At 40.7% G+C, this 24804-nt stretch overlaps 1 protein-coding gene across 3 annotated transcripts; it reads left to right on the forward strand.

Annotated features, from left to right (window-relative positions):
* Positions 1-5020: 5020 nt before the first annotated feature.
* LOC310952388 (1-phosphatidylinositol 4,5-bisphosphate phosphodiesterase delta-4-like) lies at positions 5021-24457 on the forward strand. 3 transcript variants are annotated; one of them, XM_083920993.1, is made up of 16 exons: positions 5021-5178; positions 9203-9295; positions 9494-9652; positions 11695-11923; positions 12015-12144; positions 12490-12721; positions 14620-14821; positions 15013-15157; positions 15651-15803; positions 18489-18644; positions 20898-21054; positions 21253-21369; positions 22605-22783; positions 22959-23091; positions 23261-23410; positions 23595-24457. In XM_083920993.1, the coding sequence occupies exons 2-16, from the start codon at positions 9277-9279 to the stop codon at positions 23684-23686; spliced, it is 2253 nt and encodes a 750-aa protein (XP_083777119.1). In that variant the 5' UTR covers positions 5021-5178; positions 9203-9276; the 3' UTR covers positions 23687-24457. The 3 variants fall into 3 exon arrangements, with proteins under 3 accessions (XP_083777119.1, XP_083777121.1, XP_083777120.1); XM_083920995.1 differs by having other exon boundaries at positions 11812-11923; XM_083920994.1 differs by having other exon boundaries at positions 5029-5160.
* The last annotated feature ends 347 nt before the right edge of the window (positions 24458-24804 follow it).

Consider the following 24804-nt stretch of genomic DNA (forward strand, 5'->3'; position numbering starts at 1 on the left):
ACGTCTCCCTCCAGCTCTTGCTGTATTTCCTCAGTGTGCACCAATCAATGGACTGCAGTATTAGTATCTGATCAGTGCGCTAGGTACCTTAACAGAGGAGTAGTCAAAAATGGAACGGTTCTTTTGGGACCATCCACAAATGTATCAATGTATAAGCAAAAATAAGCGTTCTAATGTCAAACCTGCTGAACCGAACTAGACCGCTTGGTGGAAACTGAATTTTTAAGAGGGACTGCTGTCAGTCTTATGCACTGGAAAGACAGTACCATTGATTTTATTGATGAGAAAATGGCAGAAATGGTCCATCAGATGAGCAGTATTATGATGAGGTGTCATTGTCTCTAGTGATGCTGTATAAATAGCAGCTTTTTCAACAGGAATCTCTGAAATTTGATATTATAGGGTTTCTTTTAAAGAGTTAAAGAGTACCGCCAAGATGGCTCCTATGTGTGTGGCTGGCCATCTGCTGCTGTCAGTTGGGTTTCTGTTTCTGCGGTTACTGTTGCTTGTCACTAATGATGCGGACTTAGAAAAGAAAGAACTCTTTGAGCACACTGCCTTTCTCAAATTAAACATGAGACATTAAAGACTGGGTGGCTTTACATTTTCTTAAGCTCAATGAGAACAAAACAGAAGTCCTTCCTTTTTGGGGCAAACGGAGGCAGAAACAACCCCATCATGGACCTTTTCACTCTCTTTTTTTATCTTTTATCGAACCGTCTGTAAGGATTTCAAAATGGACACAGATGAACTCAGTGGTCAAATCTAGTTTTTCCGTCTGTGTCTGTTATCCAGAGTCTTTGTTTTTTAGTCTTTTAACAACTTTAAAACAGCAATGCATGCTTTTATCACCACACGTCTTGACTACTGCAACGTGCTCTACGTTGGTGTTAGCCAAGCCTCTATGTCTCGCCTGCAGCTAGTTCAGAATGCGGCAGCTCATCTTTTAACTGGTACTCGTAAACGTGAACTCATCTCTCCTGTCCTGGCTTCACTTCACTGGCTCCCTGTGCGTTTTAGGATTGTTTTTAAGATTTTATTATTAACATATAAATCATTAAATGAGCAAACTCCAAAGTATCTCTTAGACCAGGTGTCTCAAAGTGATCCAGTAAAGGGCCGCTGTTGCTGCAGGTTTTCATTCCAACCAAACAAGAACACACCTGATCCAACAAATCAACTGTGTGAAGGCAGTTCAGGTGACTGAGTAAGTCGAGTCAGGCGTGTTCTTGCTTGGTGTAAATGAAAACCTGCAGCTACAGAGGCCCTTTACTGGATCAGTTTGACGCACCTGATTGAGACCTTTTAAAACCACTTATTTTATCCAGGACACTCAGATCAACTAATTAGCTTCTTCTAAATGTGCTAAGGTCTAGATTGAAGCTCAGGGGGCACCGAGCATGGACATATTAGACCGGGACCAAGCCTTTTCAGTTGCAGCTCCAAAGCTCTGGAATGATCTGCTGCCACATGTTCGGCTGTCCCCCACACTGCCTGTTTTTTAAATCAAACCTCTAAATGCACTTTTATTCCTTGGCTTTTGGCTCGGCTCTTACTATTGGTCTTAATGCTTTTATTACTTTATTGTCCTGTTGGTTTCAAGTTGGTCTTAGTGTTTTGGTCTTGTGTTGTTATTATGTCTAACTGTACAGCACTTTGGTCAAGTTTGGTGTTTTTGAATGTGCTTTATAAATACATAAAGATTTGATTGGATTATATACCTTATTGCAAGAGTGCAATAAAGTATATAAGTCGATCAATATTAGTGAGCATGCCAGAAACCATAGAAGTAAGTCTCAAACCTGTGATGGGCAAGTGTAGGGCTGCTGTTTTTTTTATTCTCAAATGAACTTTGTTCTATTGTAGTGTTGTCAGTGGTGAAACAGAAAAAGCCCCTATATTGTCAGAACTACCTCCCCAGTTCATTGTCTATGGAGCAGTTCCACACTTGATGACTCACTCTAGTTTTTGGATTTGGGAGAGAGTAAATTTACTAATATTTTTGGACTCTCTTAGACCATAGGGATAACGTATGGATTTTGAAAATGGATGGGACATTTCCTTACATATGTCATTCATACTTATTGCATTCCTACAATTTCTATCGTGAAAAATAACGATAATAGTAAAGTAGAGAAAAAAAAAGAAATGGAAAGGAATCTTTTTAAGCCAAACAAATTCTCAAAGAGCAAATGAAACATGAGCTTGGTTCGTCAGTTCCCATTTAGGTTCATTCTTTGTCATCCAAATGGGAAAGGGGCTCACCTGTGATCACTGAGACTGAGTGCTCACGAGGAGCCCCACAGACTATTCTGATGAGCCTTAACTTCCTTTCACCAGTACATTGTGAATCAATTATTGTGGCCCCATAGGTTCCATTATCCTCACGACTGAGATGGACAACATCCACCTACGCTCAAGCTTCCATTTGTGAGCAAATCTGATCCCTCTGAGATGTTGCTACAGTAAGTATTAGTTGTGTTTTTGTCTGTTCACCCTTTATGAGGAAAGAGCTACAGTAGCTAAAGTCATTATAGGCCTGGTCCACAGACCCTTTCAAATGGAAGAGTACATTAGCTCGACTGGGTGAGGGAAAGTGATGTTTTCCATTTTTATGTTGCTGTGATTCAGATGTCCACATTGTCAGCCACTATGATGTTTATGCATGTTAAAAGAGGTTTGAACTATAATCAATGCATTGCAACAATGTTGGGGAGAGGAGGAATATACATTTTTGAGACTGATACTGATATTAGAGGGGAGAAATTCACACATATGGCAGCTGATATAGTACATTTTTGAGCAGGAAAGAAAATAAACCCTTCCACAATATGACCTTGAACTGTATATAAAGACGGCCGGCTTGACAAATCCCTGAAAGTGAGGCCAAAGCATCTCTACCGCCCCTGGTGGCTGGCTGCAGTATAGATCATAAACTTTGCCACTGGCCTTAAATCAAAGTACACGTCAGATACATTATTCCCAAAGAAGATTTCTGCCCTTTAAATTGTAATTCCCAGGTTTTTTTTTCGGGACTTACATACATAAAATAAGACATTGAGACAGTTTTTTTCATGTATGAACTAGCTGAGAAATCCAGTAGAGTCGCTAACAGTCGGACGTGGCTAACACTGATTAGCTTGGGCAGTACGGTGAAGGCATTAAAACGTCTTTTTTAACCTCTAATAATAATCAAAATAACAGCAAACCTCTGCAGCAGCATGAGATTAGTATTAGTGGTTAAAAAAGACGTTTTAATGCCTTCACCGTACTGCCCCGAGCTAATCACTGTTAGCCACGTCCGGCTGTTAGCGACTGTCACGGATTCTCAATTAATAGTTGATACACAAAAAAACGATGTCTCGATGGTTTATTTGATGTATGTAAGAAAAAGACCATGCATGGGATGATTTTGCGCCAGAATTACACTTTAAGGTAGTTTTATCACGCTGATGTTTCTTCAATTGTTTTTTTCTCTGCTACGGTTAGTTTTAATTAGTTATTTGATGATATAAATATGGGGTGAAACATCCTGCTTAACAGCTGTGATTGACTCACATACGCCTGTGTGGGACCAGATCACTACATCAGAGGCGGGCTGCAGTCATGGCCTTCTCGATCGCTACTGCACAGACTCTGGCTCCAAAATTACATCATGGCAGCGCCCTTATCCGGAATATTTTGGCTTCACTTTTGTGCAGTGGGAGGAAGATGAGACATGTCGCCCATTTTTTTTAACTTTCTTAAACAAAGACCTTTATTAAATAATATTTAACATAGCCTATTACACAATAATGCAGATAAATATATTAAATTGTCGACCTATTCTATAAATTAACACTGAGTACATAATCAAATAAATGAAATAAATAGCTAAATAAACATGTTCAGTAATAGTCAATTGCTGAACATAAATAAAGAACTAGAAGAGGAATTCCTTTATTTATGCCGCAAGTTATTATTATTATTCAGGTTACACGCACACAAGCCCTAAATACACACAGACATGCACAAACAGGACCTATAGACATGCAATTAATGGAGAGATGTCAGAGCGAGGGGGCTGCCACGACACCCTGAGCAGTTGTGGGTTCGGTGCCTTGCTCAACAGCACCTCGGCAGTACCCAGGAGATGAACTGGCACCTCTCCAGCCAACAGTACGCGCTACATTCATGGTCCACACAGGGACTGGAACCGGCGACCCTACCTATGGACTGAGCTACTGCCGCCCCAACTACTTCAAAAGCATAATTTTCTGCATTATATGTTGTCATATTGGTGAGTATTAGTATACTGATAGATGCCGATATATCCATGATAAAATCTGCCAACCGATAAATCGGTCGGGCTCTAATATAAATCAAAGTGAGCATTGTAGTAAAAACTGCATCTAAAGGATTAACTACTACAGGGCTCTGCTCTGCAGTATGCGTCATACTGCCAAGTTAGCCCTTTATTAGTCTTACTCAGACTAGTGCAATCTTTTAATATCAGATTTCAGGATATCAGAGTTTTTTTCATGCACAATATGGATTTCTCATTGTTTTATGGTTTGGCTTCTTTCCACACACAGCAGACCTTTTCCCAGTATTGTGTAACCCCTTATCAGTGCTGATACAGGAACACAAGAGTCACCCTGCAGAGCATCAACTATCCAGAGGACGAGGGAGAAAGACAGACAGAGCGAGGAGAAGCAGAGTGAGAATGAAGGGAGTGACCTTCACCAGATGAGGCAAGGGGTCTACGGATGGCGGAGCAAGGGAGTGGCAAGAAAGGAAGGAAGGCTGGAGGGGAGGGGATGCAGACGAGGAGGAGGAGGGGTGGGAGCAGAGTGTACCAACGTGCGCAGAAGCAGTGACTAGGGAATCATGTTTCTCAGACCCAGCAGTAAGAGTGGAGCAAGGGGAGGAGAGAGGAGGCTGAGCCAGATTTCCCTTCAGACACTCCCAGTCTTTAAAGCCCTGAGCTCAGCTAACAGTCCCTGGACTCTCCTGGAGTCTGGATCTCAGCGTACAGGGCCAGCGTGACGTACACACCTCCTTGAACCTTATCTCGGGCCGGCCATCCAGGGTCCTACCCCTCAGTATCTGAGGCCCTCACTTGGAGAACTGTCTCTTGAAGAGTACCCATCTCTGAAGGTCTGACTCATAATATCCCTGGTGAGAGCTCTACTTTTGGTAAATATAACTCCTTTTCCGTCTCAAGGAAAAATGCAAACTGTTGTATGTCTGACTCATTCTTTCTTTCTTTAGCTGCACTTATATAGAGGCTTTGCTGAAGTGATGCTTTTGTATCTCATATTTCGGCCTCTGGTTCTAATTTACTGAGCACAAACCTCCCTCCCTGCGGCACTTTGGCGTTCTATATTGATTTTATTGGACAGACACTGCCTGTTCACTTGTTTGTTGAATTCTCCACATAATTGCGTGCAGGAAAAGGGGGAAATGGAACATTCCTATGGATGACAGAGATTTGAAGTTAAACTACAACCTAGAAGCACGCAAGATAAAAGTATGAAGTTGTTGGCATTTATGACTTTACCAGTTGTTGTTTCCTAAGTTCATCCTGTCTGATTTAGTCGTGTCTTTGTGTGTTTGTGTGTGTGGTCAGTAAACTCCCTGAAGAAGTGGCCTTGTGTGACTCATCCAAAAGCATGGCCCCAAAAATAAACATAATGTGACCTAATTGCAGCTTAAAAGTCTGCACGTCAAGTATGAAGGAGGGTGTGTCAAACTCTCAAGAGTAGAATCTGGATGGAAATTAAACTTTCTTTGAGGTTTTGAAGTGAAAGCACATCACATGAAGGCATACAGTTTCAGTTTATGGAGCAAAATGCTGTGGAAAATAAGCCTCACTTTCATGGTCTGTGTGATATAAAAATTGTGAAGCAACTGTGAATGCATTCCTTGCATCACGTCAGTCATACTGTGGTGAGAACTCTGTCTCTTAAACTTGCCAGGGGGACTGGCCTGGCGCAGAGGGTTGAATCCAACAGAACCCAAGGCAAGATCCTGTTGTTTCAGGAGACAATGAAAGGAAAGGATAGCTGTCAGACAGGAACACAGATATACAGACTTTAGAAAGCCTCCCCTCTCTGGAAGTGTTTGATCCACATTTACAGGGAACAACCGGCATAGCAGGAGTTGATCCGTTTTCACTGATAACTCTGCAGCACCTTTGTCTCTCTGCTTTCAATGAGACCCATTATAATGGTGCAAGGATAGAAGGGGTTGTATTACGGTGAGATTGCAGCACTAATACTAGACTGTGAAAATACTCCACCACGAGTCAACGTCCTGCATTCTAAAAGTCACTTATGTAGAAGTACGCAAGTATTATCAGCAAAATGTACTTAAAGAACTCAAAGTAAAACTCATTGTGCAAATGTTCCCTGTCAGTATTTTCCTATTATACATGGTGTTTATGGATGAATATTCCTGCTGCATTAACATGTAAGAAGTAGGAGGATTTCCCCAACACATAAAGAAACACTTAATCCTTCAATTTATCACACAAATCAACACATTTGGAGATACATAATTTTCACTGGGCAGGTCCCCCGAGCGGGGAACATAGGACCCTTTTTCCCCAAAAGGGTCCTATGTTCCCCGGTCGCATAAGCCTCTGCTTTTGCTGATTTAACTCAGCATTTTGTTTGGGTCAGGGTTGTGGTCTACATAGGCCTACTTGCCGTCGGCACTGATTTTTAAAAAAAATAACAGACCGGGGAACATAGGACCCTTTCTGTGACAAGCGTTCCCCGGTCACATACAAAGCGGCAAACAGGACCCGGGGAACATAGGTACGCTCCGGTATAAAACAGCATCCAATAGAATGGAATAGAAATACTTTATTGATCCCAAGTTGGGAAATTGCAGTGCAGCAGCAGCTTTACACACAGACACATCGAAACAGTAATATAAAAATACAATATAAAAGATATCTAGGGAAAAAAATAGTCTAAAGTAAGCATGCTACCTTGAATTTGTAATTGGCTACTTGAGTAAATGTACTTAGTTACATCCCACCACTGGAAAGAGTTGACTTGACCTGTTTTATAAGCAGTGGTGTTTTATAACTCAGTAACTACAGAGCATTTCCAACACTTAGGAACACTTAAAGGTTTTGGATTTAATTCAGATATAGGTCTAATAGTCTACAGCCATGCTAGCGGCCCTGTGAGTGAAATGCTAATGTCAGCATGCTAACGTACTCACAATGACAATGCTGTTCACCATGTATTCACCATGTTAGTTTACATTGTTATCCTGCTAACATCTAGCACTAAACACAGAGATGATCATAAAGTGAGTATTAATAAGTATACATACTGGACAAATTAACCAGGTTTCCACCTGATGATGGTGCTAGATACGGTAGGTAAGGGAATCTCCAAAGTCTTTACAATTCATCCTGAGGGGAACATAAATGTGTCCTCATTCACAACAGGAATCCATCCAATAGTCGTGACATTACAGTCCAAGCCACAAATATCAACCTTTTGGTGCATCCTAGGGCGACACGGTGGTGGTTAGTACTGTCGCCTCACAGCGAGAGGGTTCGTGGTTTGAATCCCGGCTGGGATCCTTCTGTGTGGAGTTTGCATGTTCTCCCTGTGTCTGCATGGGTTCTCTCCGGGTTCTTCGGCTTCCTCCCACAATCCAAAGATATGCTCGTGTTAGGTTAATTGATGACTCTAAATTGCCTGTAGGTGTGAATGGTTGTGTGTCTCTGTTTGTCTATATGTGCCCTGCGATAGACTGGCATTCTGTCCAGGGTGTACCCCGCCTCAGCCCGATGTCAGCTGAGATCGGCTCCAGCCAAAGCGGTTGAAGATGGATAGATGAATGAAGATGGTACATCCTACTGTTGTATATGATACATGAAAGGTCTCTTTTACCAGCCGCGACAGCAACTCTGCTATTGTTTTCACCTTGTGTGTGTGTGTCTGTGTGTGTGTGTGTGTGTGTGTGTGTGTGTGTGTGTGTGTGTGTGTGTGTGTGTGTGTGTGTGTGTGTGTGTGTGTGTGTGTGTGTGTGTGTGTGTGTGAGTGCGTGTGTGTGTTTGTGTGTCATGGCAAAATGTAGTGTTGGAAAAGGCGCAGGAAGTAGGGGAGTAGAAAGCAGGGAAGGTTTTTTCTGAGTCGGCACACAGACAGGAGTTGAATAAAGATCGATGGTGTGAGTGGATAATGATTTAAATGCTGACTCTTCCTATAAATTCCTTAAAATTGAGTGCCTATCCTCTACCTCCATCCTTTTGCAACGTTTCAATAGAACTTTGGACTTTAAGCCGTATCCCAGCTTTACTCACCAGGAAAGACAAAGGTCCCAAAAATAATCTTTAAAAAAGAAAAGACCTATTTGGGGCTATAAATACTATGATCAATCACCAACCAGTATTGGATGGGATGGTTTTCAAACATACTGTCATTGATGTGAACTGAAGTGTTGCATTGTTGAGTTTAATTAAAAAGATTGTAGCTTTGTTAAATAATAAATAATTATTAAAATACATTATAAATGATAAAAGTATGATGTAATTTAAATAATATGATATTATACAGCTGTGTAATTAAATCATATATCTAAAAAAAACAATAACCAAGTGTTCTGCACTGACATGTCAGCACTCAAATGTCTGTAAGAGTGCTCATGAGTGTGTTTAGATTCGGTTCTTACCTCAGAACAAATCACAAATTACAAAATATTGGTGAATGTGAGAATTTTTCGTGAAAACTCCTCAAGCGGGTTTTAAGAAAAATGTCTTTTTAAGAACAGTTGGTGAACGAGGCCCTTTGTTTTTGTTGTCATGTTTGGCAGAGCTGGAGCTGGTAGAGATTCAGTACTTTGCACTTTGCAGAACTGCCACTTGCCAACTCAGAGATTTGAGCCCAGTTCTTATTTAACAATAAGAATTCCCCTCAACATCCTACTTCCCACCTGATTGTAATTTTGTGAGAAACAGCAGGACGACTGATTATTTAAGTTGATGGATGGACACGTTTCACTTTGATCACCAGGGAAGTACTGTACTGGCAAAGCGAACTCTAATGTTGAACTAAAGTATAATCCTTGACCACAACTTCCCTACAGTAAGGCACTGAAGCAGATGTTGATTATTGTTATTTGTATTTAGGTAGTTTATGCATCAGTTGAATGAACATAGAGCTTATACCAAATGCATTTTGATTGGAAACAGGGCATCTGGACCAATCTGCAGACCCCCTCTTCGTTTTAGCAGCACATTTCCATTGGCATGATTCAAGAATAGCTATGGATCCTGAAGGTTCACGTGAGTAAATGTTATGCTCTCAGACTGAGGAGGATAGGGACACTGTGATGATTTTGCAAATGATTTGAAGGTTTATGGTCTAATAGAAGTTGAGCTGAATAATAAGGCTGTATATCCTAATAACAGCAGAATCACTGGTTCTGATGGTGTAGCACATGAGGTATGACATGCTTTTGACCTTTGACTGTTTACATGCAGGCATCCAAGATGACCCAGATGTCAAAGTGATGATGGCAGGGTCAACTTTGAGGAAAGTCAAGTCCCGATCGTGGAAGAAGCAGCGGCATTTCCGCCTTTTGGAGGACGGCCTGACCATCTGGTACAAGTCCAGATGGGCAGGGAGAGGCCACTCCACTTGTGAGTGCCAAAGTTTGTGAGCATGTTTGCATGCATGATTGTACATATTAACTGTTGTTTGATTTATATGATCTCCCCAGTGTTTACCACATTATACTGTATATCAGGTTCAACTTCGAAGAATTTGTGGGTGTCAATTCACATGTTGGCTGCATAGAAACACCATTTTCTGTATCCCCAAAGCAATTTCAGTCAAAAGCGCTGGGACTGTTTCCAGTCCGAACCTGGTCAGTTGAACTGATGAAGCCTCTTGGATGAGAGGTGAAACGTCTTCCTAGACAAATAACCAAGTCCAGTTGCTTTTGACTGAAATTGCTTTGGGGAGAACGATGACCTGGACAAATAAGAACATTCCCAGGCTCTTTTCTGCAATAACCTTACCTCATGACCCTGACCTTAACCTCAGTCTAAAACTTAACATATTTAATTAGTGAGGCTAAGGATCACTTAAAGGAATTGTGAAACATTTTGGGAAATAGACATAGTTGCTTTCTTGCTGAGACAAGATGAGATATGAAGATCAATACCACTCTGAAGTATGTACAGGCTACAGTAGGCTAGCTTAGCTTAGCATATGTGTACCCAAGTTGTCATGAACGGTTCAGAGATAACACAAAAATGGTGGACCCAATGCAGACACAGACACGAAGTAAAAGTACAAATAAAACGTTTAATAATAACAACAGACAAACGCAAAACACTTCAGAGGAAAACATAATATAACGGGAAAAACAGGAACGAGGAGACGATGGAAGATCAGGGAGACGGACAGGAAACGGGAACACGGGAAGCTTTGGAGAAACAAAGAACAAACACGATTAGTATACTTAACAACGGGGAGCGTGATAACCACAACGAGAAAGGGGATGCCAATCCGGGGGGAATAGTTTTACCAGTTAAGGGTCTACTACGGTCCGGCGCTGCATGCCTGTCAGCTCAAGGTATTTGTAGTGGTACAGGTGATCAGCGTAACAGGCTGCAGCTTTGGGGGGGAACGCCTACCGGACCTAGACAAACATGAACACACATACACAAGCAGGGATAGACGGACAGAGGGAGACAAACTCAAACAAAAAGGAAGAGAGGAGGATACTGACAGAACTGGGTCTTGACACAAGTGCCCATGTTCCGTTATTCTATTGTATTGTATCATATTCAGTTGTACCAGATTGCTGCAACAAAATCATTTCCGTTCCGTAAAAAAATAAAATAATTATCTATCCATCTATCTATCTATCTATCTATCTATCTATCTATCTATCTATCTATCTATCTATCTATCTATCTATCTATCTATCTATCTATCTATAAAGACTGGAAATGGTAGAAACAGCTAGCTGGTAGACAAATTGAAGGAGGTCCAGTGTGGCTGGTAGGCAGACTATGAGATGAGCCTCTCAAAGCACTTCATGATGGTGGTGGTGAGAGCAACAGAGCATGTTGGCATAGGTTTTGGCATCATCAGGATGGAAGTGGCATGTGGGAACAGGTGCTTGGCCCAGTAAGAAGTACAAGATGTTAGTCAAGACCTCAGTCAGCTGCTCAGCACAGACCCCGAGCACATGTCCAGGGATGACATCTGGGCCAGCAGCCCAACGTGTATTATTCCTGCTCAGTTCAGCTTAAAAGCAGACCATCACATTTTGTCACCTTTGTACATAGCCAGGCAAGCTGTGCCACACCATGTTTCCTGTCATGCCTAGAAGTCGGCCCTAGAAACCCCAACTTCACTCCATAATAATTGGTTGTACATAACTTGATTAATTTTGGTATTATTAAGGAGTTTGCATCACTAAAATGCAATAGAAACCAAAATGCATCATTCGTTATTTAATCTTACGTTCTTGGTTGTGTAGAGACACCCTGTGGTAAAATCCTTTTTTGGACAAATTCAATTAAAATGTGTTATTAGGTATTTTATATGTACTTGTAAGAATAATGTTTTAAAAATGTATTAGTACAGAAGCATATGAAAAGCATTAAAATAGTGTAATCCTTCAAACACTGAACTGAAGTTGAGCCATACGCTGTTTATGTCACAGTCTCAATTACCGACATTGAGGCTGTACGTGAGGGCCACCAGTCGGAGGTCCTGCTGAGCATCGCTGAGGAGTTCCCAGTTGACCTCTGCTTCACCTTGGTGTTTCACGGTCGCCAAGGCAACCTGGACCTTGTGGCAGATTCACCGCAGGAAGCCAAGGCCTGGATCCAGGGAGTGCGCAAGCTGATTCACAAGGCTCAAACGATGGATGAGAAGGAGAGGCTAGACCAGTATCCTTTTACAGTAGTATAGATTACTGTGTTGAAACTGTTTTTATTCCACAACACTTGTGAGCTGGCATTTCCCTCAGCATCTTCTCAGGTGGGTCTGGGACTGGTTTCAGAAAGCTGACAAAAACAAAGACGGGAAGATGAATTTCAAAGAGGTGCGGACACTGCTGAAGATGATGAACGTAGACATGAATGAGGACCATGCTTTGCATCTCTTCACGGTGAGCTTTTAGATTCTTTGGCTATTGTTGCTTCTAAGTGGAAATCTTTGGCATCTGATTGAATTAAGTTTACTCTTAAAGCTCCTGTTGACATTACACATAGGCTGCTGCAGGGATTGAACCTGTGTCTTCCTGGTCATGGCACAGTCTCACTGTCCATTAGACCTCCTTCATTCCTTGTTGTCTCATGTCGCATTTTGTTCTGACTTGGTTGTAGAACAGAATTACGTTTTGCTCAACTTAGTATTTTCCCCTCACTATTTCCAAACGCAGACATGTAATAAAACCAAAAACATTAAAAGTGCAACACATGCACAATTAAAGCTTTTTGTTTATTTTCTACAGATGGCTGACAAGTCAGAGTGCGGCTCTTTGGAAATCGAGCAGTTTGTCCATTTCTATAAGATGCTTACTCAGAGGGATGAAGTATGGAAGGTGTTCCAGGATTACTCTGGCGATGGAGATAGGTTAATGGTGGAGGAGCTGGAGAACTTCCTGAGCGTGGAGCAGCTGGAGGGAGAGCAGAGTCCCCAGCACGCCATGGAGCTGATTGACCGCTATGAACCGTCTGAATCAGGTTAAGATGGCTATGTCCTTGTCTATGACACAGCTGCTAATGCTGTTGTTTTGCACTTCCTTCCTACAGAGTTGAAGGGCCCTTAGTGCATGAGTACTCAGCTCTCTAGATAAGAGAGAGAGAGGCTATTCAGGCTATTCCTTTAGACTCTTGGGGTCTGTTATTGACATGAAACTAAACAACAACAAATACAAAGTTATTACCTAATCCCCCCATTCACATCATTGGCGCAATAGTACAAATGTGCATAAGCTATTCTAATATTAAGTATTTATTGTACATAAATATTTGATATTCTTTAATTTTTTTCAGAGAGCAATAGCACTTGCCTTTTCTGATACCTATCTCATTCATCTGGAGATCAGAAAATGTTGATATTAGCATTGTAACAGGGAGAAAGATGGATCGTCTACTTCTTTGCTGATATTTTTGGCATCCAAAATTAGCTTAATGTGATGTGTTTGTTAAAGTATTTGAATCTGTTCAGGTTCAACATTTCAGTAATATTACATTATGCAAGGTGTGTTTGGGATTTTCTAATTTGAAATCCTAATTTGATTGATTTTAGAGTTTTTCAATTTCAGTTGTACTGGTGTAAAATGACAGCAAAAAGACTTGCTCAACAGCACTGAGTAGGCTACTGTTTGTGAATACTGAATCAAATAGGAGATAAAGGCATCTCCACAATGGAATATGTGCAGTTATTCACAATTAGCTTCATTTCAAAGATTATTGTTATACTTTTAGACAAACAAGAGTCTGCATTATTTGAGCTAAATGCTAATGTCAGCATGCTAACATGCACAAAACATGTTTAGCAGGTAATATTTACCAGGTTCACAATCATAGTTTAGCATGCTAACATTTAGCACAAAACACAAAGTACAGTTCAGGCTGATGGGAACCTGTTAGTTTTACAGACATTTGGTCATAAATCAAAGTGTTAGTCAATTAGAAATGTGATGCTAAATGAGAACTCTAAAACTAATTCCATGGCAATCCAGCCACTAGTTATTAAGATATTTCACTCAAAACCATTGATTTTAATATCATATGATGCCAGAGGAAAAGTGGATAACCAAAGTCATTATAGGACTCATCTGCTGGGTCCATGAGTGCCCCTATTGCCCTCATAGCAATAAATCCAGCAGTTGTTTTCGTGTAACAACTATTAACGGAGAAAAAAGTCACTAGCAGACGCTAACAGTAATTAATATAATGTAATGCAGTTAACACTGATTAGCTTGCGTCAGTACGGTGAAGGCATTAAAAAGGCTTTTTTAAACACTAATACTGCTGAAAATAACACCAAACCTCTGCAGTAGCATGACGAGAGACCCTACACATTTACTGATGCACCAACAACGTAGTTAGTGAACCTGGAGTTATTAAAAGAGTGTTTTAGAGACTTACCTACTGGCCCCTGTTCCAGCTCCTCTCATAGTAAAGTCCATTCAAGTGGATTAGCAAAGTCAATCCCAAAGGAAGGAGCCCATTGGTGCTTTCTTTTCTGTATAAGGACTCTTCTCATGCTGCTGCAGAGGTTTGCTGTTAATTTGAGCAGAATTAGTGGTTAAAAAAGACTTTTTAATGCGTCCGTCATGCTTCTCCAAGCTAATCAGTGTTAGATGAAATTGGCTGTCAGCGTTACCAGATTTCTCCGTTAATAGTTGTTACGTGAAAAAAAATGTCTCAATGGCTTATTTGATGAGCGTATTTGCCCAAAAAGGGCCTGGGATGATTTTACGCCGGAATTTCACTTTAAAACCTGTAGGTCTTTATATATACATATATTGCATAATTTGAGTCTTTCTACTTATTACACTCCAGCAACTCAAGCAAAGACATATAGCATGTGTACCTGTGAATACTGAAGTCATATCGTACCCGCTGTGCAGCCAAGAAGCAAGGCGTCATGTCGCTAGATGGCTTCCAGATCTACCTGTGCTCACAGGAGGGCTCCATATTTAAACCTGAGAATCGGGATCTTCACCAGGACATGAACCAGCCCCTTAACCACTACTTCATCTCCTCCTCACACAACACATACCTCCTGGAGGACCAGCTGAGAGGACAGAGCAGCCTGGAGGCATACATCCAGTGAGGGCTGCTGCACACACACTGCATGCATTGAACAAGACAATGAGCTTTAGCTTGAAAGGAAGGATGAGAGGAAGTTAATCAGGATCTGAGAATCTCAACTTTTAACTGAAACAAAAAAAAATTCTGACATTTGCGTGTGTGCATGCGTGTGTGTGTGTGTGTGTGTGTGCTTATGTGTGCGTGTGTAGGGCCCTGAAGAGAGGCTGCCGTTGTGTGGAGGTGGACTGCTGGGACGGCAGTGATGGAGAACCCACTGTGTATCATGGTCACACTCTGACTTCCAAGATTCTTTTTAGAGACGTCATTTCAACACTGAAGGAATACGCCTTCAAAGTGAGCAGCACTAGCACTATTCGAATACAAGGGGTTGTTCACCCAAATCGCACAGAGAACGTGTTTCATCAGTACACCTACAGTAGCCAGCTGTATCCAGCCACGCAGCCCGCAGAATCATTTTTCCTACCCGACCACACACAAGAGGCTGCTGTTGATATTCTTAACCACAAATTAAATCTCCATGGATATATATACCGCTAGCTCATTGAAAAAATATTTTGAAATTGAAACATTCTTTCCCCTATGAGAGCAGTCTGTGTGTCCAGACATGTGTGAAGCCTACATGGAGCAGTTGGTAACCCGCCTCGCTCCTGGAATCAAATATATCCCTGTTGACTGAAAAGGAACTTCTCAAGTCTCTCCACCTCACTATTTCATCCTACTCACACTTCCCTACTCCACTTTCGGATGATACGATGACAAAACTATACGCGCAGAAACAGATGAGAGTTAAAAGCCAGTGCTGTATCTTCTATTTCCTCTGTGATAGGTATCAGACTTCCCAGTCATCCTGTCCCTTGAGAATCACTGTGGTGTGGAGCAGCAGACAGCCATGGCCCAGCACCTTAGCCAAATCTTGGGTGACACATTACTGACCACCCTGCTGGACGGGCAGGTTCCTCAACAGCTTCCTTCTCCACTGGTTTGAATCTGTTTTGTTCTTTTTTTTGTCAGATGTGCCCTACATGGGCTAGGCACCCTGGAATTGCTTTTTATTTTCAACTTATCATGAAACTACTATATTATAATAATTCAAATAGGAATAATTCAACAATGATTGGATGGATTGCCATGGCATTTTATACGGACATTAATGGTCCACAGAGGATTAATTCTATTGACTGATGAACCTGTGACTTTTCATGTAGTGTCACCAGGGTCATTTATGATTTTTGATTGTCTTGAATTGTTTGCACCGCTATTGGGTGGGTTGCCATGAAATTTAGTACATTCATGGTCCCCAGAGGATGAAATGTAATACAAATGTTGGTGATCCCTTGACTTCCCATATGGCGCCAATTCCAATTTCAGTTTGACCAACACTTTGGTTTGTAATCAAATACCTGCAAATATGGCATTCCCATTAGATGGACTTTGTTTTGTGCTAATAGCAATTGTTAGAATGCTAAACTAAGACAGTGAACATGGGCAACATAAAACCTGCTTAACATTGTCTTTGTGAGCATGTTAGCATGCTGATGTTAGCATTTAGCTCAAGGCATTGCTCAGCCTTTAGTAGGCCACTGCTGCAGTCACTAGCATGGCTGTCTTGTTTCATCTTAAAATAGAGTACTGCAGGGATGACGTATTTGTGTAGGCCTACCCAGAAGTTAGCATCATCCTAAGTTCCCTTAACCTATAAGCCAGTAAGATTTCTTCATTGGATTTTGGAATATTAAAGAAAATAAGCTCTGTGGCAAACAAAACTTGCAACTTTTGTTCAGCAACATACTCTTCACAAAAGAACACCACTTTTGACCACACCACAAGATTTTTGAAGCGTAAATGCAATCACCAGAAGTAAAAAGCTAACGTTGTAGCCACTTGTTAGCAACTGCATTTATAAAGACACTTAAAACCTTAAAAAATCACAAGTGGAGTATTTACTGACGTGTTGGGAGCATACCTATGTTGGTCCTAACTTCCCCGGGAACTATGTTCCCTGTTTTGTATGTGACCAGGGAACATAGGTCCCTTTTCCCAAAAAAGGTCCTATGTTCCCTGCTTTGACCTTTAAAAGTTCAGCTGTTCCCCTCTTTTCACAGAAAGGGTTCCATGCTCCCTGGTCTGTTATTTTTTCCACAATTAGTGCCGAAATCCCCGGCAAATAGGCTTATGTAGACCTTAACCCTACCCATTAACCCTGCCCCTAACCCTAACCGTAACCTATAACCCGAACAAAATGCTGAATTAATTCCGCAAAGGCAGAGGCTTATGCGACCGGGGAATATAGGACCCGAGGAACATAAGGATGACCCTGACATATTTTAGCCTATGTTATTGAACAAATTATGACAATCGATGGAATCGGGGGTGCTAACTTGCCAACTCATTTCTGGGTTCTTGGTTCTGTTTGCATATTGTTGTTTTAAAGTAAACACCTAATATTCGGTGAGGTTAGATGGCTCATTATGTTATATTTAATGTCAGGAACTGTGGTGATAAAGCATTTTAAAAGTGTGCTACTATACCAAAGAGAGGATTGACTGTGACTCTTGCTGCAAGAAACTTTATGTCAGCACATCTAATATACAATATATCGTAAATCTACAGTATGATGCAACATGGCCAACTAAAGCAGGGACTTATTCTAAAGTTTATCAGCACGAATAAGACATGGATACGTATTCTGAGTTTATTAGCTTAGATGTTAAATCCAAAATCTGCACGTAAGCGTCCTTGTTTTCTTTTTGACATATCTGTATTCTGACTAGAGTGACATTTCTTCTTTTCTTTAAAGTGAGTGAAGTTTTTGAAATTGCCCCGCCACACTTTGATGGTGATGGCAAGAAAAATATGCATGCTGCTATTTTAAAGTGAGTTAGTGATGAATTTAGGCATTAATCATACATCAATAATAGCTCAATCGTATGCATGGGAATGAATTTATAGAAAAATAGAAATGTATGGCAAACTAAAACATATTGTCACTATCTTAGAGACCCCCAAAAAATCCCCAAGTGATGTTTTCAGGGGAGCTCATGTCTTATTTGGAGGAGCCAGGCTCCCTCTGGCTCCCCAGTAGTTCACATCCTGATTTCAAAGTCTGATATGACACTTCAGTAAACATTTAGCTCTGAGTCAGTGATTATTGTTTAGGAATGAAATGTTTTCAGACTCTGCCCAGGCTGATCTGGGGGAAACCTAGGTGTCATTGTTCAGGCATTGTAAAGATTAATGATCCGTGTATGCCTTGTTATCCATCTTCTACTGATCCTGAAAGCATAACCATAATAAAACTTCCAAACTCTTCTCCATTAGAGCACTTAGGACAATCAATGCTAACTTAAAGTAATGGTAGACAAATGTTACGAGGAATTCCATTGAGGATTTTGGCAATTAAATAGTAGAGCATTGCTGCATTTAGTTAGAGACAGCAAAGTGCAGGAAGATGAAGCACCTTCATTAGTCGTCTTGGTACTGAAGACAACAAGTACTCAAAAGCTGACATTCTTCATTCCAACACTCATTCAGCACATTCAGCAAACATTAATGGGTCTCTTTATATGACTAGATTAAATAAAGTTCTTAAATCTACTTATTTATACTTTCAAATGAACAGGATACTACTACAAAGGAGCAGCTCTCACCAATGTGTTCATTACAGGCGCTAAAAGGGAAAATTTTGCTGAAAGCTAAGAAGATTAGTAGTCCAGAAGACTGCCCGGATGAAACTCTGACAGATGAAGTTAGCGATGAGGAAGAGATGGCCAACAATGATGCTGGGAACCTGTCTACAGAGGACCCACCTGCTGATTCGAAGGTACGTGCTTTTTAAATTATTTTTCCCTGGATGTCAAGATGTCTTTTAATCTAAGAAAGAGACTTTTGTTCTATTAGCATGATTTGACTATATTTCTTAAAGGTTGAATATGGAGAATGAGCAGAACACCGCCATCTAGTGTCTCAAGATCGTAGTCGCAACAATAAAAAATAATTCAAGCAGTCGGCTTGCCAGGATCGTTGCCTAGGGTGTCAAGCGAGGAGGCAGGAGACCGGAGTCTGTTTGAGCCTGCTTGAACCCATCCCCTCCGGCAAATTGCACCATAAAAACAAGTATTAGAGGAGTTTGACTGACAGTTAGCGTTACCCGTTAGTGTTAGCCGTTACAGCTAAGTAAAGATGAAAGTGATGTTAGCGATCAAGGAGAAACGTAGCCATTTGTGCGTGCATTAGAATGGCGTTTCTCTCCTTTCTCTCAGTCCATGGAGTGAATGCTTGGCCTATATTGACTCTGGTTGTTGCCCGTCTCCGCTCACTCAGCTGCTGTGAAAAATAACGGCCCCTTCACTGAGGCTCCAAAGCAGCTGCAGGATTGGCAAACTTCATTTCACCCAGTGCCAGCCTACAGTAGCTGCACCCAACAACAGACCCTGCCAACCCGCAATGCCCAACGCTATTGCCTGCTACAATGGAAACAGAACGTGACAGAAAGTCATTGTCAAACCTGTCAACATTTTAAAAAATACTTTCATTCTGTACCCCTCAAAACGCCCTGTGGGTGTGTTATTTAAAAAAAAAAAAAAAGATATAGCTTTTAATAAATTTCTACATATTCAACCTTTTAGTATACATGTCCTCATAGATAGGACAAGGCAATTTTATCAGAGTGATAGTGAATCAAGACAGAAGTGAACAGAGCTTGGTTGTAAAGAGAGACAGGAAACAGGGTCGAGACATAAGAGACAGTGAGGCGAGACTGGAGTGAAAGAAGAGAGATAGGGTTTGGAAACAGGAAACAGGAAGATTTAAAAGTCAGTGTGTGTCTCCTTAGCTGTGGGAAAACCCCCTTGTCCTGTGTGAATATATCTATTTGAAAATATCTTATTAATTAAGTAATGCAGCTCCAGCATTTCCCTGCTGGGCAGTGAGAGCTTAACTGGAAGCATTTGTAGCTTGAATGATTTAATTAGAGGTGATGAAGGAGGGAGAGGAAATTCTAGTGGTTTCATCCAGATTTATTGGCTACTTTAAAGCGTTGGTTGAGCAATATAATCTCTAAAGATTGTTTGTTTTTTCTCAAAGTAGTAAGGCTGTAGATTACAGACCCAGTAATTAAATAATAATTACCCAGTAGTTTGTTTTTTACTAATAGGAGCAAGCCACACAATTGCAGCCAATTAGTGTGAAAATAATGGAAAATGTTCTGTAAAAATGAATAAATGTAGTATTAATTACACAGTAATTGTCCCAAATTTAAATAAAACAGCTAATAAGTAGAATAAAAGAAAGTGGACATTTTCCTTGCCAAACAACTGCAAACTCTGAAATAACTGTAATGATTCAGTAATTCGCTCAATATTTGTATAAGCCAAAATTATGATATTTAGTGCTGAATATCCACATAATTGTGTAATAATTGGTTATAGTGTTAAAAACACTAGAATATGTCCATATCCATAAAACATGATGAGAGCTCTTGTTTACAATAGTTCTACATTTTCCATTAGATATTTTTGAAGATATCAAAAACTACTTGATACTTTATTCTTATTAAAAGAAGTGATGAAAAAGGTCAAGGCTCATGGCACGATAAGAAACTTCATTTTATAGTGCATAAACACATGAACATGGATGGCTGTATCCTCAGTGTGGCTGCATCATGCTAATTATACCAAGCAGTGATTGAGCGGCTATACCTCACAATTATGTCATTTTTTCCCAAAAAACGTTTTAAAGAATTCTCATATTGTGAAAAATAAAATAATTGAACTAAATTTATTTCAGTCTGATTACTTGCTATTTTGTCTAAATATAGGACACATTCATTTGTAAATATTAGTTTACATTTATTTTTCTAGCACAATTTTTTTTTAACACTTATTGGTAACAATTTAGTCCTGTGTAGACAAAGCCATTTTTTTCCCCCATTACCACCTTTTTTCACATTAATAATGATTTACTATCAATTTCACTTGGGTAGTATACAAATGGCGAAGTAATTATTATTTCATCACTGGCCTCTAATTTACAGGGTTACCTTCAAGTTTTGCATTTTATTCTCCCCTTTTTGCAGAAATCCAAGTCCAAACTGTCCAAGGAGTTGTCAGACCTGGTGGTTTACTGCAAGAGTGTGCACTTCCACGGCTTTGAGCATGCACGCTCACACGCCAAGTGCTATGAGATGTCCTCATTCTCTGAGTCCAAGGCCAAGAGGCTTGCCAAGGACACAGGTACCGTGAAGATGAGGCAACAGTGGAGAACCATTACATCTTAAAGAAGTGTCATATTCCTCAGATTAAATATAATCTGTTCAATCTGTTCTGTAACAAAGTACATAAAGCTTTCTTTGGAATAGATAGGAACAGGTCCGTGCATGCTCTAGAAATACAGTGACGTTTTTCTCTTGGACTCTCTCCTCTCTTCTTCAGCGACAGATTTTGTGCAGTACAACTCACAGCAACTGAGCAGGATCTACCCCAGTGGCCTCAGGACAGAATCCTCCAACTACAACCCGCAGGAGATGTGGAATGTGGGCTGCCAGATAGGTAAGGAGAAGCTCGTCCTCTGGGAGAGAAGATTTCAACACTTTTTTCTTTGGGCTGTAGGATTAAATAATTAACAGGAAGTGTAGAGGCCACAGCTTTGAATGACTTCTGCACATCTGGGCCCACAGGACATCATTAGTTTCTCACACTGCTCTGCTTTGATCTTGGTCCATTCTTCTTCAGTCTCTTCCACAGTTCACTAACTGTAGTGGGTTTCTTACACATTACTTTGTCTCTAAGGATTTTCCAGAGATTATCTATGGGGTTTAGATTTGGACTCTGGGCATTTCATTGTTTCAGTATTCTTAGCTTTAAGGAACTGCTTCACCTGTTTTACAGTGAGACAGGGGACATTGTCTTGCATGAAAGTTGCAGCTGATTGGGAGACAGTTGCAGTGGAGGTGTTGCATGAAGGGAGGTTCACATAAACATTTGCATTCACCCTGCCATGTAGCTGTACAAGAGGCCCAACTCCTGCTGCAGAAAACATCCCCAAACCATGACACTTCCTCCTCCAAATGGAACTGACTTCTTTACACACTTTGGGTTCAGTCTTTCCCCAGTCCTACGCCCAACATAATGTTTCCATCAGACCCAAATAAACTGAACGTCCTCTCATCACTGAAGTCACTTTGGACCAGTTCTCCTCTGTCCACACAATATGCTCTTCAGCAAAGGCATTTCTATGTCTATCACTGCAGTTGGGAAATGACTTTAACAGCACTGTAGTGACACTTTCTATCTATAAATAGTATTGTTATGACATCACAACCGTACAGAAGTCCCGACCTTACACAGGTGCTTTATACAGCACCTCCACCTGCTTTATAATCTAAAAAAAAAGACATGGAAATCTCACTTTTTACAATATGGGACCTTAAAATAAAGTATTTGAATAAATGTACTTAGTGACGTTTCCCCACCGCTGAAGAGTAATTATTTTTGTTCTTCGCGTGCACTCACTGCCACCCCCACCTCCTCCTGCAGGAAGATTAGAGGTCAGGGTCAAACACTGAACATCACCCGAGCAGCTGGAGGAATTTAACAGGGCAGATGTTTCCTGTCATGAGGGCTCAACTGATGTTGTACGCTCTGGATGAAAGAGTCTTCTGCTGGCCTTCTCACATGACCTTTGATAGCTAGATAAAAGAGTGAGTCAGGGAAATCATGTGATATAGCCAGCCAAAAATAATCCCTGTTCATTTCATTATTTCCCTTCTCCTTCTTTCCCAAAGTGGCTCTGAACTTCCAGACAGCTGGTCTGGAAATGGATCTGAACGATGGGCTGTTCAGGCAGAACGGCTGCTGCGGCTACGTCCTCAAGCCTGCCTTCATGAGAGATGGCAACACTCAGTTCAGTCCAGAGAAACCAGAGGAGCGGCAAGGCTACAAACCACTCCGCTTATCCATACAGGTTCAAAACTGCATGGCGGTCTAGTTGGTTTGTGGTTACAGTGGGCAGCGAATCAGCATGTAACGCCAGAAAAGCACTGAAAAACAGAAAAAGAAGAGACACAATGCTTCTTCTGTGGAAGTACAGCATACAGTGGTGTCTGAATCTAATATGCAAATATGTTTGTGTTTATCAGGTGATCAGTGGGCAGCAGCTACCCAAGGTAAACCAGAAAGAGGGCTCTATTGTCGACCCGCTGGTCAGAGTAGAGATCTATGGAGTGCCACAGGACCAGGCCAAGGAGGAGACCACCCACATTAACAACAATGGTGATTTTTCTTTTTTCCAACAGAAAATGCTTTTTACTTCTTGATGACGATGCCCAGGATGTGAAAGGGGAATTATAAGATGAAGCGAAAAATGTATTTGGATATATATATATAAAAAAGTCACATCCCAGTTGGTTATATTCTCGCCTCTACTGCCCTCTACCTGCAGGTTTTAACCCAGTATGGAACGAAACTTTGAATTTTGTCATCCACGCCCCTGAGCTGGCCCTGGTTCGCTTTGAGGTGGAGGACTACGACAAAACATCCAGGAATGACTTCATTGGACAGTTCACTCTTCCGTTTACCTGCATCCAAGCAGGTATTCAAAGAGTGCAGTGAGCAAAAACACAAAGCACGGCCCAGAAACAACAGCTCAGGATTTAATATATATATATAGACTCAATCAGATGCTGTGTCAAACACCAGATAAAGGAGAACTCAATACTACTTTGTTTGAAAGCTTTTTCTAATCCAAATTCTTCTCAACCTCTGTCCCTCTCCAGGATATCGTCACATACATCTGCTCTCCAGAGATGGAACAGCCATCCCTCCTGCCTCCCTCTTTGTCAACATCAGCATCTCAGAGCTCACATGAGCAAATCTGGATATGAAGTCCTCAGTCCTTATTCGCCTGACCGAGGCTGAGAACAGCATGCACCAAAACTTTAATCTGATCTAAAGCAGGGTTTCAGTAGGGTATTGGAAAACTTACTAAGAAACAGGGTCAAAAGATAACTGGCAGTACAGTAAAAATGTTTTAAAGGAGACAGATCATACTCATTTTAGGTTCATACTTGTATTCTGGGTTTCTACTAGAACATGTTTACACGCTTTCAAAAGTTCAAAAACACGTTATTTTTCTCATATTGTCTGTCTGAATACACCTGTATCGAACCTATGTCTAGGTGAGGCAAATCTGAATGGCTTGTTGAATGCCATGATTTATGATCTGCAGCCCACAATAAATAACTTTCTTATTTCTGTTTTTTTTCATGATATGACCTCTTTTAGAAAGCCGCTGTTTTTATTTTCTGTTCTTTTGTCAAATGTGTGCAATTCTCAATTCATCTTTTAATGGAAATATCACCTGAAAGCGTTTTAAGTTGCATTATCTGGGAATGAAGTTACATGAAGGACTGCTGCATGTCTAGAATGTCTAAATATACCTGTCTGTATGCAGAAGTGACAGTGCCTGAGATAACTGAAAGTGTCGTAGAATGTTGCCAAATTCCAGTATTATAAATCTACTATAATCAAGTACTCAGAACTTTGCATCATGTTGGTTAATCTGCCTGCTCGAGTTATTTCTATTTACCATGTACAAATTCCACAAGGTTCTGTTGTGTATAATGTAAATGTATGTATATATAGGCCTCTAAATACGTGCAATACATCTTCTGAATGGTTCAAAATTCTGTGATTCACAATCATATTTGACTCATTCATTGTTTGAGTTCATTTATTCACTTTACATACTATAGTTCTTTATCATAAGTAAATATCAGAGTACTCTAAATAAAAACACATGGTTTCTTTTTTCACAGTACACACCTTCCTTTCAACCCACACACTTAATATACAGTATATTGATGTGTTTTATAAGCCTTTTACAGTGCATTCAAATCAAGTGGTCAATTAGAAATATTGATTGTTCTGTCGCTGTTCCTTTTAGCAATGACAACCATCTACGATCTGAACTGGCCACTGCATCTA

Source organism: Echiichthys vipera, assembly GCF_963691815.1.
Source record: "Echiichthys vipera genome assembly, chromosome: 10".
NCBI lineage: Eukaryota > Metazoa > Chordata > Actinopteri > Perciformes > Trachinidae > Echiichthys > Echiichthys vipera.

Excerpts from the sequence above, each read along its gene's own strand:
- LOC310952388 (XM_083920993.1), top strand. Across the intron at positions 11,924-12,014 it reads GAGAAGGAGAGGCTAGACCA|GTGGGTCTGGGACTGGTTTC; the intron begins GTATCCTTTTAC and ends GCATCTTCTCAG. Across the intron at positions 18,645-20,897 it reads ACCCACCTGCTGATTCGAAG|AAATCCAAGTCCAAACTGTC; the intron begins GTACGTGCTTTT and ends CCCTTTTTGCAG.